The sequence below is a fragment of the Bolinopsis microptera genome, chromosome 13, assembly GCF_026151205.1.
Source record: "Bolinopsis microptera isolate Bmic1 chromosome 13, MBARI_Bmic_1.0, whole genome shotgun sequence".
Taxonomy (NCBI): domain Eukaryota; kingdom Metazoa; phylum Ctenophora; class Tentaculata; order Lobata; family Bolinopsidae; genus Bolinopsis; species Bolinopsis microptera.
The window spans coordinates 4,571,305-4,588,037 of NC_087084.1; the positions used below are offsets into that span (position 1 = coordinate 4,571,305).

A 16,733-nucleotide genomic window follows, 5' to 3' on the forward strand; every position below is an offset into this window, starting at 1 on the left:
TTTTTTTGAAGTATATTATATGTATTGATTATTCTGTGGCAAATAAAATTCTCTTTTTCTTAAATTCTCTTTTTCTTAATTCTTGTTCATTGAAATATTACCGCCAGCGAGGAGCCGCAGCTGCGACTGCAAGCCGTGTTACCCACTTCCCTGTACTGTATTGTGATCAGCATGAGTTTAATCAAAGTAATGTGTATCACTCGCTTCACTCGATCCGAAATTAAAGTATATAATCCTACAACGCTAAGCTAGTAATAGAGTTTTATGAAAGCACTCTGGCCAAGTCAGTGGATTCTTTTTACCTAATTTTACCTCATCCCATTAAGGAACGCGCGCTGGGTAAGAAGAAACCTAGCCAGAGTGGAAGTCGGCGCCCTCATTAAATTTTTGGAGAAAATCGCTCGCCAAAATTTGTTGGACCAGGACGATGTCCTAGCCTGGCAGCTCATTGCGCGGCGCGTCGCAACAAGCTTCGTTGTTCGTCGACGTGCGACGAGCAACGAGAAAAATTGTGTGGCGCGTCGAGTGGCACATCTTAACGGGGGATACGCGTATAAATTTCGATCGCTGACGTACAGCGAGCAGCACAGCTGCGAATGGCGTTTACCTGAGGACCCCAGGCTATTATGTTCATTAACATAGCCTGGTGAGACTGAACCCTCTAATACGCGCAGGTCTCTCGGACGGGCGCGTTTTTGCGCGTGGAATGCTGAGCGCGCAAAATATATGTTTTGTAATGATAATCGCATATCGGTAGACCTTTTAAAAGCAGTATGTGACAGAGTGGCAACAAGCCGACAAGCGACATGTTGTAAGTTACTAGTGCGGTAGCGTTGTGATACTTTAAGAAGTTTCTCATTTGTTTTGGTCAATTTGCAATTGCAATCCCGAACTTTGACGGATCAAAGGTTTCATGATGGTATAACTAGTATTACTATTACTGAATTGTTAATGATCACACGACAACTCGCCTAGCATTCCACACCAAAAACGCGACCAATGTCATTCCACCATATTATATATCAATCGTGTTAAAGAACACAAAAGCCGGAGGTCTAAAGGTTACTACAATCAAGTGGAAAAAGGTGGTAGACATATCACAGAATTTATGTCAACTTTCATATTTTAATCATTTTATTACATAATTTAAAGATCATATTCTAATAATTTCATTACATAATTTAAAGAGAACGGTTAATAATGGAGTCATTCGTAAACTATTGACAAATAGCTATTCACGAGAGTGCTCAGTTCACAGTTGTCAGTGCTATAGCCAGTACCATTACCAAATACACAAATCACTCAGAATATTTTCAGCTTTAACTTACCCGGGGACCCCGGGCTTTGTGTTCTCAGACACAGTAGTTATATTAATATTAGATTTGGGGGGGGGGGGTCAACCTAAAGTTGGAAAAATTCAAACCCAAACAAATTTATTAAAAAATTGGTATTGTTAAAATTATTTTAAATTAAAATTTTTTTAAATTTTTTTAAACTTTTTTGGTTTGGCCTAAAAATTGTGCAAAAAAACGGGAAGGGGAAAAACAAGGATTTCTTAAAGTTTGTTTACCCGATTAAATTGTTTTTCCGTGATCCCCAAACCCCCTTGCCTACCCAAGGGAAATTAAAAATTTTAATGGGTTACTAGATAGTAAAAAATAATGCGAGCCCCTTCGAAAATTTTTCTCGGGGCCCGTCTCACTATGGGAAATTTTATTGTGGTTTGTCGCCCTGAAAGATGAAGTTTTTTTTAATTTTCCGGGGACAAAATTTTAAGGGGCAGCTTCCCTGAAAAACGGGAAAACCCGGGGAAATTTGAAATTTTAAAACACCGAAAATAGCCGGAACCATTTTAAAAAATTGGGGTGAGCAAATTTTAACTAATTATTTTTTAGAGTTTGATTTTGGGTTAGTTGACTTGGGATAAACCCCCTTTTCCTTTTCCAAAGGCTTCGTCTTAAAAGTAAAAGTTAAAAGTTTACGTGTTCCGGATCCCAAAAACAAGATTTTGCTTTTCAAATCATTTTACCCTAGTTTAAAAAAACTTGTCCACCAAACTGTACAAATAAAAAAAAATTTTTGATTGGCGGGAGGGGGAATTGGGTTTAAAGAACAAAAATTATAAAAATTTATGCCCCAACCAGGGGTGATCTTTAAAATATCATAAAAAGAAGGGCAAAAGGGGTGCCCCCCCCCCAAAAAGGCGATCTAAATGTATGGATTTTGGCCCTAGGAAATTTTGAAAAAATCCCCCCAAAACGGGGCCCCCCGTTTCACCCGTAAATTCCCCCCAATCTCAAATTTAATGAACTTTAAATAGCCGGGGGGGGGCCCCCTCAGGTAAAAAAAAAGCCCCTGATAAACGGGAAACAAAGAACCCTTTTTTCCACGGGGGGTTGTTTGTTGCCCCAAAAAAAAGTCCCTAACGACTAAAAGGTTTTGATAAAAAAATAAGTTTTTGGCTCCCATTGTGGGAAATTATTTTAAACCACTGCAGTAACCGGTGTTTTTTTTTAAAGGGGGGGGCCCAAGAAAATTAGACAAAAAACACAGGGTTTTAAAAGGGGAATTAAAGAGGTTTTAAAGAGGAATTAAAGGGAATTAAAAGAGGAAATTAAAAGGGGAAATTTCCCCCGGCATTTAAGATAAAAATTTAAAAGGGGAGAACAAAAAACAAACTCGTCTTGGTTTTCTTTAAATTGGGAAAGGGGGTTATTTTTAAAATTTTGAAAATTTTCCAAACCCCAAATTAGTGGGGTTCCCTTTTACTCTGAAAAAGAAAAACAAAATTTATAAAATTTGAAAATTGTTGGGGGGTTTGATTTTTTGGGGTTAAAATTTGGGGAAAAAAAAAAGTTTTCTGTTTTTTTAAACCCGCACAGTTATTTCAGAAAAAAAATTTAAAACTTTTGGGTTTTGATCCACACTACGGAAATGTGGGGTCGACACAAAAAAATTATGCCGTCCCCCCAAAGCATTTCACAAAAAAGGGGGTATGTATAATATGTTACCCCCGTTTTTCCAATTTCCCGGGGGGACAAATTTTTCTATTCTTGCAAAAAATTTTTTTTAAAAAAAACAAAAATATTTTACAAACCTCTAGGTTAAGGACAAAGTGCCTAATATAGAGAACGGAACCCCCTGATTTCCATCCAATGAAATCTATTAAAAAGTAAAAAAAATTGGGAAATTAAATTTTTTATCTTAACCCTCACAAAAAATTGTACGGGTTGAATATCGACCTTTAAAGGGTTTTTTTTTTCTCGACCCAAATTTCAAAATTTTTGGGAACCAAAACTGTAAAGGGAAAAAAAGGGTTTTTTTGGCGGGCAGAAATAATTATAGTACACCCAAAGGGAGTTTTCTTTCAAACACGGCCTTTTTGGGGAAAAAAGGGACCCAAAAAAGTGGGCCGGGCCCGGAAACAGGAAAGGTCCAAAAGGAATTAAAAATTTAAAACCCCAAAAAGCCGGTTTGGGGGTCCAAAAATTCCCTTTTTTTCCCTTCAGTCCCCGGCCCTTTTGTTTTTGGTTTTTAAGTAACCCAAAAATTAGCGGAAATTTAAACTTTCAAAAGCATAAAGGGTTTTAAAAAGGGAAAAATCTTAGTTCCTGAAAACCCCTGATTGAAAAAAACCTAAACCATCCCCCCTCAGAGGGGTTTGTAAAGACGGGGACAATGTTATTTTGAAAAATTAAAGGGTTAAGTAACATCTTTCCCCAGGGTTTTTAAAAACCGGGGGTTAAATGTCGGGCAGTAAAAATTTTAAACAGGTGTGACAAATGGCCGTTTTTAAAAAAATTTTGTTGTTCCGAGAAAGGGGAAAAGGTAAAATTAAAAAAATTTTTTTAAAACACGGGAACCCCAACAAAAAACAGGGAAGGGGGGTTTCCGATGTAAAGGGGGCGGGGGTTTGTAAAGGGGTGAAAGAGGAACTTCATTTGGGGTTCTGGGGTCAAATTTTCTTTTAAAAAATTTTACCCTTATTGGGGGGCCCCCGGAGCTATTGTTCTTTACTTTTCCCAAGGGGGAAGGTTTGCGTGCCGTGGTCTTTTGGGCCCTTGGGTTTTTTGTTTCGGGGAAATGCGGGTTTTAAAGGGCGCCCATAAATTTTCCCAATTTGGGGCGCACTGTTTTTTTTTTGGGCGAGGGAAAGGCCCGTAAATAAATCAGCCCGAATTTAAAATTTGGGGAAGGCCCCAGGCGGGGAGGGGGCCCAAAGGTTAAATTTGGCTTTCAGTGTGGTTTCTTCCAAAGGGGCACTTTTTGGGGTTTTACCTAGAAAACCCCGGGGTCTTTTCCCGCCCCCGGTTGGTCCCCGCGTTTTTCCTCCCAAGCGGGGGGGGGCCTTATTTTGGAAGCAACATATCCCCACCAGCCAATTTTTCAACATCGGGAAACAGGTTCCGGGTTTTACCGGGCGTTGGCGGGGTTCTCCTAAAAATTTTGGGTCCGTAAATTTTAAATCCAGATTTTGGTTTTACATTTGCCTTTTGTAAAAAATTTTTTTGGAAATTTTTTTTTTCGGTGGGGGGTGTTCCCAAGGGCCCCTCAGGCTTTTTCCTTACTTCTTTTAACGGGGGAATGGGGGGTCAAAGAGCGTAGGGGGGTTTGGTGGCGTGCCCTGTGATGGTCGGAAATTTTTGGGGGGCTTTGCAAAAAAAAAACCGTTTCCCCCATATGGGGAATATCCCCAAAAATTTTTTTGGTTTCACGCCCCCGTCAATCCCCTTTTTATTTCGCTGCGGACGGTTTGGTGGGGGTTTTGGGTCAACTTTTTATACTTTTTAGGGTCAAAGTTTGGATGAGTTTTTACCTATTAAATTTGTGAGGGTAAGGGTTTAAAAGGGGGTTTTACAATAGCGACCTTTTTTTGCCCACAATATTGAAAAAATGCAAAGTTTTTGGGCCGTGAAAAATTTAGCCGAGGGGTCGGAAAAAAAGGGGGAAAGGGTGGGAAAGGGGTTTGGTGGACTCTTTTGGGGGTTTCCGGCCCCCCGGATCCAAACCCGGGGGGGTCCGCCGGGGTGGCGGACTCCGCCAAAGCTCCCCCGGGAAACCTCCGCCGGGATTCAATTTGGCGGGCGGAGGGCCCGGCGGGGGGTCCCCCAAAGCCCCCGCCGGGGGTCCGCGGGGTTTGGTCCCCCTTTGGGCTTGTCCGCGGGGCCCCCCCACCGAGCCGCCGCGGAGCCGCCGGGTCCGCGGCGGATTTAAAAAGTCGTGGGAGCCCGTCGGCCCCTCCCCCCGGGGGTCCCCCAAAATGCCCGGGTCCCCTGAAAAAATTAATTTGGCGGGCACCCCCGGGAGGGGTCGTGGGGAGCCCGCGCGCTCCGGCCGCGGACCTCGACTCCGCGACGGGATAGTTGCCGTTTTTGTATCATTTGTATTTTCCCTGCTGCCGTCCTTTTGGATGTTGGATAACTACTATGGTACTTTACACTCGTAAGACGTAACCAACAAGATGTTGATCTACGCTAAGTGCTTACAATTACACTAGAACCATAGTCCATGAGGGACGAGGGTGTATGAGGTCACGTGAATGCTGATCATTAAATCATTTACGCTTAACTCACAATGACGCTTAGGAAACCCGCGATTAGCATAAAGATCGCAAGTTGTCGGAGAACAATCTAGAACAATACCAATAGCATTAGTCTACTCTGTGGGAGGGATAAGGGTCTATATTTTGCTTCACATGCTAGTCCTTTTTGGTGGTTACTTTTTTAGCAAGTTTAGGGAATGGTCCTGTTGCCGTGGATATTTTTGGCTGATTATCTAGCGGTACCTGTCCACTGGTGGGTATTTACCTGGGGACCTCAGGCTATCATGTTTATAATAGAGATTAGGCGGAATGACAGGCAGAGCGCGGCCCAGTAAGTGGGTATTCGTTACTGTAAACTATATCCTACCGAGGGGGAAACAAGGGTTAACATACAGATCGTAGAACAATACAGTAATAACCTCGCCACTGTAAAAGTAGCCTGCTGTTCACTCGTGTGAGAGTAGGTCGCCTTATTCGAGGACAATCTCTCCTCTATCATAGTAAGGAATATAGACAGGGTTTTGTACAGCCACTGTTCGAACGATTGCTCAGTGTTCGCTATAATATAGTGTCAAACAAGTTCATTAGTATAAATCAAGGTGCAGATCGTTTGACCTTTTGAATAACCCAAACGCGTTTAGTCTGTACTAAGGAGTTAGTTCCCAGACTACGATTTTGATATAGTCCCACCTACGATCCTTAGCTGCCTGGGATTCAGTACCAGTCTAAGTTTCACAAATGAGTCCAATTCTGTCAGTGGACAGAACTATTTTCTGTGCTTTAATTGTTAATTTTTTTAAAATATATGAGCTTATATTTAAAATTTTTAAGTCGATTCAAAAATATTTCACTCTCCGTAACAGTTTCCAAATCCAATTAACCGGTCTCCCTTCAAGGTTTGGAATAATGGGTCATACTTTTGTTCACATTTACACACTTTCTCGCATTACTCACAGTCAACCGCTCTGACATGGTTAACCACCTTCCTTGTGTTGTTGGTTAACCATTTGAGCGGGATATAAACACCTCATTTCATTTCAAATACTTATTATGTTGTAATACTATTTTATTTTTAGATCTTAATTTGATGTCATTTGTATAATTATATTGTATCCCCACAATCTTTTACTTTTTATTGTTCGTGTTTATCATTGACATTATTATGCCATTCATATACGCTGGTTATGTGTAACTATAAATTAAATAAATGTTATTAATGAGAAAAGTAAATAATCGTTTACAAAGAGATTTCGGTTTTATTAATAAGTAAACTTGAAAAATGCAGCAGCCGGAAGAAAATACATATAAACTTTGAAATTAACCAGAAAAATGTTTCATGATCATTTAAAAATTGAAAATATAACACTAAAAGGTAATGTCTATTCTAAATATTCTGTTCCTATCTCAGTCTTCTTACATCATATTATGGAAGAAAACTGCCAAGAGGGGCGCCAAAACAAACGCTAGAGTTGACGCAGAATTGCATTTGTCGGTGGAGCAGTCGGAACAGGTTTTGTCTTTCTTCGCTGCTTCAGAACACGGTCCACAACCCTTGTTAGCCACGCTGTAGGTTTTTGCTACCGCTGCACTCCCGGGTCTGAAATATTGGGCGGCTAAGTTTTTCAATTAATTCAATACTTTTTAGATTAATACTTGATACTTAGTTACCTAAAAAGTGCCAAACTAGATAATAGCTAGGAAGGCCTTGCTTTAATGAGACTCAAAGAACTACCGTTAATTTCGCTAATTATTACTAGCTAGTAACTACTGTTAATTTGGATAGTAAGTGATAAGTAAGTGATAAGCAAACAAGTTGATTATTGGTATTTTGGTGTGAATCCTCATTTCCGTACTTGTTGCATGCGATGGCAGTGGCTTTCTCAGCGTGACAAATTGTCGCTGTTTTGGATGCCACCAATGCTTCTTTTACCAAGCTGTAGTCGTAACACTCGAACTTTTTTGCTTCAGCTGAAGATTGATGGGTGTCAGTAATGTTATTAACGGGTGATACTCGTAAAATATTTGTTCCAAATCCAAAGGACCGTCGACGAGTCCAACTCGGCGCGCGTCCTGGTAGGTTATAAACCTACAAGTAATGTTATAGCTAATCTGGATTCTAAGGAGCACAGAATAATGGGCAGGCTAGGAGGTTAATGGATTATTGCTGGAAAAACGTCAGCTGGAAAGAGGGGACAATGCCCACCACGCAAAGTGGAGGTGGAGTTAGGGCAAACAGTGACACTAACGTTGGCGGGGTGGAGGCAGATATGTGTGCCTTGCAAGAGGTGCCGAGGTGGGGATGGATTTTAACATTCGTTCAGCATTAGACACTTTTTTATAGTGTGATTATAATAAACACTGCAAGGAATAAGTTACTGAGCGGCGCTCAGCCTGTCATTCCACCGCATCTTTATTCTTCATATGTTTATAAACATTATAGCCTAGGGTCCCCAGGTAAGGAATAATACGAAAGGGAAGCGGGAATGGGGAACATCATTAGAGAGGCGCCAAATTATGTTCCAATTAGCAAGCAATGATTGACCTGTTCGTTATTTGTTTTTGTTCATAGACCCTCAACAAACAAATGTCAGATATGCAAAATTTGATATGTATTTTATGTATCAATGATCATATAGTTCAAAATTTGATTTATTATGTCTTTATGTCTCCATTGCAAATTCAGATTTACCTGGAGCTGCTACTTTTACGTTACATCCGGTTTCTGCTTCGGCAACGCATTGGGCACATGTCGCAGCACTGTCATCAGGGCATGGTCCACACCCGTACTCTTGAGCACTCAGACCTCCGTACTGCGACCACACGGGACTGAGGGAATGGTGGATTTTATATTGGTGTATTAAAGTTAGTAATAGTATGCTGATCATTTTTTTTAAATAAATTGCTGTTGTTGTTGTTAATAGTATGCTGAATATAAAACATGGTAGGAGTTGGGTTCGATATGGGTTAGACACCCGTTGGAAGTTACATCAAAGTAGTCAAAATATTGTATGTTCATTTGTTAACTAGATGTGAGATGTAACCATTCATCAATGACTCGAGTGTATCTATTAATTAAAAATATCAAATTATATTAAAAAAAGGAAAAGTCAACTCACGATGTACATGCGACAACTCCGTCGACGCAGGCCTCGGCAGTGACGCCATCAGCGCCATTACACTTCATGACTTCCGCCGCTGTGGGTGTTTACTGTTTACGTTGTTTATTCTCAAATTTGTATTGTCCTATTTATCCTTAAAATCTTCTAATCTTATTTAAACGTAACAACAGTCTGTTCGATTGCATAACAAAGCAGTTGTATTATCATACGGTGGCACTCGTTAACAGAAAGAAATTAGCCAAGCACACGATGTTCTATTCTCTAAAAAATAAACATTACTTACAGACAGCTGAGAAGACTCCTATCAGGATCACGAAAACCTTCATTTTTCTGCTTTGACGATACGCTAAAGTGGGATTGTTTTATCTTATTATTGCTTTGTTTTACGATATATTAACATATCAATATATATACAACATAACATATTGATATATTAACATGTCAATATACAACTTAACATATTGATATTTTGACATATCAAAGTCATTAAAAACTGCCGCATGCTAACCGAAATGAATGACTGTAGTTTACAAATAAATTTGTACTAGTTCTAAACTTCAATATCCCATAACAAAGCTTCAATGGCAAAATAAACAGTGTTGAATAGGACTTATTTCTTCAGACTGAATGGGACAAACACCACTGAGGGGGCTGTTTCCTAAAACAAAACTTAACCGAAGCCATGCCTCGGCCTCTGCATATAAAATATTTTGAATTATGTATGCATAATTGATAATATAGTCACGTCGGTCGTATGGTAATCTCATTATATGCGGAGCCAGTCCACTTAATTGACGTAAGTTAATATCAAGAGAAATGCAACGTTCTTTACTTTGACCAAGTTCACGAATCGAGACTATTCCGAAGAATTCCTTGGAGTCTAAGTTTAGCAGCAGATTTTTGCAATTTTTGCTATTTCAGCCTTTAATTATCGTAAACAGCGATGATATCACGATTAGTATGCGACCGGATCGTTAATTTCTAATTTTTTAAATCCGGCAGCCCGTGTCCCGTTCAAGTGCGTACCTATCCTCGTAGCCGACAAAGTTAAGGGTGGCTAGTATGATCGATATACCAAAAGAGTGGAAGGGTGTAAGTATTTTCTCTTTCATTATTCTACTCTTACTTGTGTTACTGAGCATTCTGTTCCTGCATTGTGGAAAGCACAAAAACCTTGGACTCGATGTTGAGGATAGAGTAACTCTTATATTGAGTTTACATTATATGCAATCATTGCTGTTTTATTCGTGAAATATGAAAGTTTGTTGGAAATCAGTGATTTAATCTATAAGTCTCAATTTTGGTCATAAGCGATAAAATGAAGTTGCACTTATTCGATCATTGAAAATTTACCTTATTGTGGTAAACAAACTCACAAATACTCGTAATGTACGTATGGCACAACTAAATTATAAAAGCAGTTGAGCTGGTAAATACCGAATATTTATAAAAATAAGCAAAGTCACTACGTCTATCTTTGAGTTTGACTGGCTGAAAAAGCTTTTCGAAACAAAATAATTATAAAGTATATTATATTTTAAAAGTTAAAACACTGCTTTTGAGATTCTCAAAGGCAGTGTTTATGTCCGTAAAAATCATTTAAACACACTGCACCTATGCTATAAGATTATATCGATGCACAACTGGGCCGCTACAAGCCAGTGATGCACGCCGCCGCCGGACGCCGCCGCGCCGGCACATTTTCACGCGCCGCCACGCCGATACCTCTCAAGTCGGCGTGGCGTGAAAATTTAAAAAAATTTCAAAGCAAATTTTTTTGGACTTCTCCCAAGGAGAATCCTTCCCGACTCAAAAATCCTTCCACGCTCAAACAGAAGCTGGGCCTGGGGCCTAAGGAGAGACAATTTGAGGCCAAGCGACAGAAGATTGACCTCATTAAACGATTTAATATGCCTGCAGCGAGCAAAGACGCTAAGTCTAAGTTACAGGCTGAGGTCGCCACCTACCAAAGTGAACACGTAGACCTGAATGATATGGACAATGATATCTTTTTATACTGGAAGAAAAGGGCGTCTAATTTTCCCAATCTTAGTAAGATTTTTTGTGGGCCTGGAAATTCAAACCTAAATTTTGACAAAATCATGTTCCACGCCGCCGAACGCCGCCACGCCGGGCCATTTTGGGCACGCCGCCGCCGGTTGGCGAAAAATGAACCGGCGTGCATCACTGCTACGAGCTGTGAGGTATTGACATCGTCAATCAAGCTATAAGAGGACTGTTTGAATATATACAACTAGCCTCGATTAAACTGCAATGAACACATTTTAACACCCATAGTCCCATACCTAGTCATCAAATGAGTATAAAATATAATAATAAACTTCTTTCAATAATATTTTAATAAACAAACTAAGTTGTAAATTCTATAACTCCCCCAAGTTTTAAACTAATCAATTGAAGCGGACCAGAGTGCAGAGTTGCTGACTATATCACCGCAGTATGATGCTACGTTAGCTGTATACTTAGGCACACGGACACTTATAAACTATTGAAAGCTACGACGCGATAGAATAAATTGTTACATATGTTAAATACCATATACATATAGCGTATATAATTATATCCATTTTGCACTTAATACTACAGCTTAATGACCAAGCTCAGAGTCCCATGATTACAAAGACAACAATTATAATATAGCCCCAATGGGTTAAGCCGTTGATTCATGAGTTTGCAATACAAAAGATGCCCAATCTTTCTGTTTCTGTTAAGAACTTCTTTTATCGTCTGTAAAGTGTAAGTTTCTTTCTCTTTCGATTTGCAAACTAAAACAATGAAGGCTACGAGGGGAATATATTCTTGTTAAATTTATTATTGTGGGTGATAACCAAACTTTTAGGAAAGCTCCGCCGTACTGTCCCCTTTAAGGAAAGCTCCAACGTACTGTCCCTTTTAGGAAAGCTCCGCCGTACTGTCCCCTTTTAGGAAAGCTCCGCCGTACTGTCCCTTTCACTTTCAGGAAAGCTCCGCCGTACTGTCCACCCTTTTAAAAAAGCTCCGCCGTACCGTCCCTTTTAAGAAAGCTCCGCCGTACTGTCCACACTTTTAGGAAAGCTCCTCCGTACTGTCCACTCTTTTAGGAAAGCTCCGCCGTACTGTCCCTTTTAAGAAAGCTCCGCCGTACTGTCCACACTTTTAGGAAAGCTCCGCCGTACTGTCCCTATCAGGAAAGCTCCGACGTACTGTCCACCCTTTTAGGAAAGCTCCGCCGTACTATCCCTTTCAGGAAAGCTCCGCCGTACTGTCCACCCTTTCAGGAAAGCTCCACCGTACTGTCCCTTTCAGGAAAGCTCCGCCGTACTGTCCCTTTTAGGAAAGCTCCGCCGTACTGTCCACCCTTTTAGGAAAGCTCCGCCGTACTGTCTTCCACTGTGATTCACGTACTTTAGTTCGACAATTAAAATTTTCCAGAAATCACCCCTGTCGAACTTCGGTACGCGCCAAACTAGAGTCAAGTTAGCGTACCTTACTCATATAGTTCGACAGTCGAACTTTTCATGTCGAACTTCAGTATAGTTCCTGTAGAGACCGTGAGCTGGCTGACTACAATCACTCCATGAGCTGTATCCCATTGATTCCCGTAGGCACGGGTTACACTAGTTATAGTAATAAACGCATAATGTGTTTCGAATTGATTGTTATAGTTTGCGGTACAATAACAAAAGGTGCTCAATGTTTCTGTCGATAGCTTCTTTTGTTGCAGGTTAAGTGTAAGTTTTAGTAAAGTGTAAGTTTTAGTAAAGTGTAAGTTTTAGTAAAGTGTAAGTTTTAGTAAAGTGTAAGTGTAAAGTGTAAGTGTTAAGTGTAAGTGTAAAGTGTAAGTGTAAACTGTAAAGTGTAAAGTGTAAGTGTAAAGTGTAAGTGTAAAGTGTAAGTTTCTTTCTCTTTCGATATGCAAACAATAAAGGCTTCGAGGCCTCGCCTAGGGAATAGATTATTATTACATATTAAATTTGATATTATTCGGAACAGACCGGCCGTGACTCGAGTCGTGACAACTCTCCGTGAGTCACGTAGTATGTTTAAAGGTCACGAAATCTTTCTCGTCAGTCATGAGATGTGTTTAGGGTCGTGTTTAGGGTATAATATGAAAGCTCCGCCGTACTGTCCACTCTTTTAGGAACGTTCCACCGTTTTGCCTTCCACTGTACTGTCCAGTTCCCGTAAATACCGTGACCAGTGAGCCGGCGGTATAATCAATCCAACTAGCCGGGCTCATTAGATGTGTGTCCCACTTATCAATTTTAATCAGTTCACGAGCAAGTGAAATAAATTTGTCACCTTTTAAGCCGTGTCTCTAGCCTCTTTACACCGTGAGACTTTTATACCGTGACCATTTCTCCGTTTCCCCCTGAGAATCACGGTATAGAGAGTTTCCACTGTTCTAGAATTCAGTCGTATGAAAAAATACTGATATCCCAAATGTGCACCCCTTACAATAACGCACCCCCAGCTAGGGGACCACTATAACGTCCGAAAATGCATCCCTTAGCACTAAGGGGGAACCGGGTGCCGTGACCCACTTGCTTTCGTTTCTCTAGACTAACACAATTAAGAATAAGATTATAGAGTATTTGTTTCATTAATCTGGGAATCTAATTTATGAGACGCCAGTGCTTATTTCACTAAACGATCTAGTAAGTAATCTTTAAAAGTATTAATCACTACAATGGCCGTGCAGTCACAGGGAGGCCGAAGGAAGCTAATATTATTCTAGAAGCTATTTTAAAGAATAGCTTTGAAAGTTTGAAAGTTAGTTTTAATCGTATCAAAAATATCCGTCACAATTAACTGAACTATAGCGGGTTTCTCAAAAAAGTCAAGAAAATTTCCCATTCAGAATGAGCGATGTGATTAAGTTTCTGTCGCTATTTAGAATGTAGTTAAAATTTGTTTAGAAGGTTTGCACTAATATTAATAATAATATAATTATACCCAATTGATATTATCATCATGAGTGGTGCAAATCCTAATTTTTCAATTTTGTGGTATCAACAGTTAGTTTTTTTATGATTTTAAAATTAAAAGGTAAGGTGATGAAGACTGCCAATCTGTTGTACAATGTATGTACATGTCCATTTTGTCGAGCTACGAAGCAAAATGGACATGTAAAACATACATGTAACAGAGTCGATATATTTTAATGTTGCCATGGGGTGGCAAGTCTCCGTACATCGTGGTCCGGTAGTTTCATTGCGTCCTAATATAATAACGAAAAGATAATTTAAACGCGGAATAAAATATTCGCTTCCTCGATTTTAAGGTATTAACTTTAAGTTAAGGACAATAGACAAATAATTATATCTATAATATGGGGAGCATATTGTGAACGCGGCAAAGTTGAGCTCATAATGGCAATATGGGCCCGAGTCAGAGGGCCAATGTTAATAATAATTGTTTAGGCCTCCTAATTTTAACCTGCTAGAACAGTACAGAGGGTACCCTTAGGCCTAGGGTAGCCACGCGTAAAAGATAATCGGAGCCACGCACAAATTATGGATATTGTGATAAACTTAAACCTAAACGAGCTGCGTGAACAAACGAATATAAAGGTTACTGGGAGTCGCTCGGCCTGCCATGTAGCGGAATGGCAGGCCGAGCGACTCCCAGTAACCTTTATATTCGTACCAGCTCGATAGTAAATCTTAAACATAAACTGTTTATGTTTAAGATTTACTATCGAGCTGGTTTACAATATATGAACAATATTAATTTTACCGGGCGGCGCTCAGCCTGTCGCTCCAACACATCTTCATTGTCTTTATTAACACTCAAGCCTGGGGTCCGCATAAGGTAATAATAATTACAAAGAATATATTGAATTATGGTCATTAGTGCTCTGCTCTCGCACAGAGAGAAAGTGAAAGTGATCTTATTATCTTGCGGTTTAATGGCGTGGAGCGGCAGAGTGAAACTGAAAGCGATCCACAGTATGAGTAAGGATGTTTTGTTAATCATGTTTCAATAGGCACGTTATGCTATGTGCACTATGTACAGTATTTTCATCCCCAAAGTTTGCTTCAACTAATAACTTAATAAGTGATGAAATACTCTCATTATCGGCCAGCAAGCTGTTTCGTTTATGTTCACCTTGACCTAACAAGATATGAAAGATAAACAGTATTAAAATACAAAGATGTAAAGCCAAGTTCTTAGTAACCGTGAGAGAGTATGACGTCACATGAAGGAGTATGACGTCACGTGAACATTTACATAAAATACCTTAAACATAGCTGTCACCCCAAACCAGATCACATGGTTCCTCATGAAGCCATGTGCATTGTGCAAAGTCCACCGGTCATTGGTACTGGTGGTGCTTATATTGGTAGTGGTACTACTACTATACTGGTAGTGCTTATAGTTGTGATATAGACTTATTTATCTTTTCATAATTTTTTCAAAGAAAGGGAATTCGTGGTTTGGCTTTGTGTTTGTTAGTGATTTAAATGATAGTAAATTTGACGTTCATCCTGTGTACCTATGATAATTAACAGGGGACTGACGGATATTAGTGAGCAGGAGAACTGGTAATCATTCATTCACAATTTAGATACCAAATCAACATTCGTGAGTGAAGCACGTCGATCTAATCATCCTCGTTGGCTTATCTGAATAATCATTATCATCAGGATCGCAGTGACGCTATTTCGTTTTTGTATCATTTGTATTTTCCCTGCTGCCATCCTTTTGGATGTTGGATAATGGATAACTACTATGGTACTTTACACTCGTAAGACGTAACCAACAAGATGTTGATCTACGCTAAGTGCTTACAATTACACTAGAACCATGGTCCATGAGGGTGTTTGAGGTCATGTGAAGGATGCTGATCATCTACGCTTAACTCACAATGACGCTTAGGAAACCCGCGATTAGCATAAAGATCGCAAGTTGTCGGAGAACAATCTAGAACAATACCAATAGCATTAGTCTGTTCTGTGGGAGGAATAAGGGTCTATAGTTTGCTTCACATGCTAGTCCTTTTTGGTGGTTACTTTTTTAGCAAGTTTAGGGAATGGTCCCGTTGCCGTGGATATTTTTGGCTGATTATCTAGCGGTACCTGTGGCCACTGGTGGGTATTTACCTGGGGACCTCAGGCTATCATGTTCATAATAGAGATTAGGCGGAATGACAGGCTGAGCGCGGCCCAGTAAGTGGGTATTCGTTACTGTAAACTATATCCTGCTGAGGAGGAAACAAGGGTCAACATACAGATCGTAGAACAATACAGTAATAACCTCGCCACTGTAAAATTAGCCTGCTGTTCACTCGTTTGAGAGTAGGTCGCCTTATTCGAGGACAATCTCTCCTCTATCATAGTAAGGAATATAGACAGGGTTTTGTACAGCCACTGTTCGAACGATTGCTCAGTGTTCGCTATAATATAGTGTCAAACAAGTTCATTAGTATAAATCAAGGTGCAGATCGTTTGACCTTTTGAATAACCCAAACGCGTTTAGTCTGTACTAAGGAGTTAGTTCCCAGACTACGATTTTAATATAGTCCCACCTACGATCCTTAGCTGCATGGGATTCAGATTTCAGCACCAGTCTTAATTTCACATATGAGTCCAATTCTGTCAGTGGACAGAACTATTTTGTGTGCTTTAATTGTTAAGTTTTAAAAAATATATGAGCTTATATTTAATATTTTTAAGTCGATTCAAAAATATTTGACTCTCCGTAACAGTTTCCAAATCCAATTAACCGGTCTCCCTTCAAGGTTTGGAATAATGGGTCATACTTTTGTTCACATTTACACACTTTCTCGCATTACTCACAGTCAACCGCTCTGACATGGTTAACCACCTTCCTTGTGTTGTTGGTTAACCATTTGAGCGGGATATAAACACCTCATTTCATTTCAAATACTTATTATGTTGTATTACTATTTTAGATCTTAATTTAATGTCATTTGTATATTATATCCCCACAATCTTTTACTTTTTATTGTTTGTGTTTATCATTGACATTATTATGCCATTCATATACGCTGGTTATGTGTAACTATAAATTAAATAAATGTTATTAATGAGAAAAGTAAATAATCC

The 16,733-nt window shown here is 39.6% G+C and overlaps 2 protein-coding genes across 2 annotated transcripts in view; both read right to left on the reverse strand.

The window, feature by feature from the left end:
• LOC134825063 (LIM/homeobox protein Lhx3-like) overlaps positions 1–16,733 on the reverse strand; it is a 667,636-nt gene that overhangs the window by 316,801 nt on the left and 334,102 nt on the right. The window lies entirely within an intron of this gene.
• LOC134824857 (uncharacterized) lies at positions 6,725–9,013 on the reverse strand. Its single transcript, XM_063836835.1, has 5 exons — positions 8,945–9,013; positions 8,659–8,737; positions 8,232–8,368; positions 7,396–7,510; positions 6,725–7,139 (listed from the first exon to the last, which is right to left on the reverse strand). Exons 1-5 carry the CDS (start codon positions 8,985–8,987, stop codon positions 6,956–6,958), a joined length of 558 nt encoding a protein of 185 aa, XP_063692905.1. The 5' UTR covers positions 8,988–9,013; the 3' UTR covers positions 6,725–6,955.

Excerpts from the sequence above, each read along its gene's own strand:
- LOC134824857 (XM_063836835.1), bottom strand. The coding sequence starts at position 8,987 with ATGAAGGTTTTCGTGATCCTGATAGGAGTCTTCTCAGCTGTCT. Across the intron at positions 8,738-8,944 it reads AGGAGTCTTCTCAGCTGTCT|CGGCGGAAGTCATGAAGTGT; the intron begins GTAAGTAATGTT and ends AAACACCCACAG. Across the intron at positions 7,511-8,231 it reads CGTAAAAGTAGCAGCTCCAG|CTGAAGCAAAAAAGTTCGAG; the intron begins GTAAATCTGAAT and ends ATCAATCTTCAG.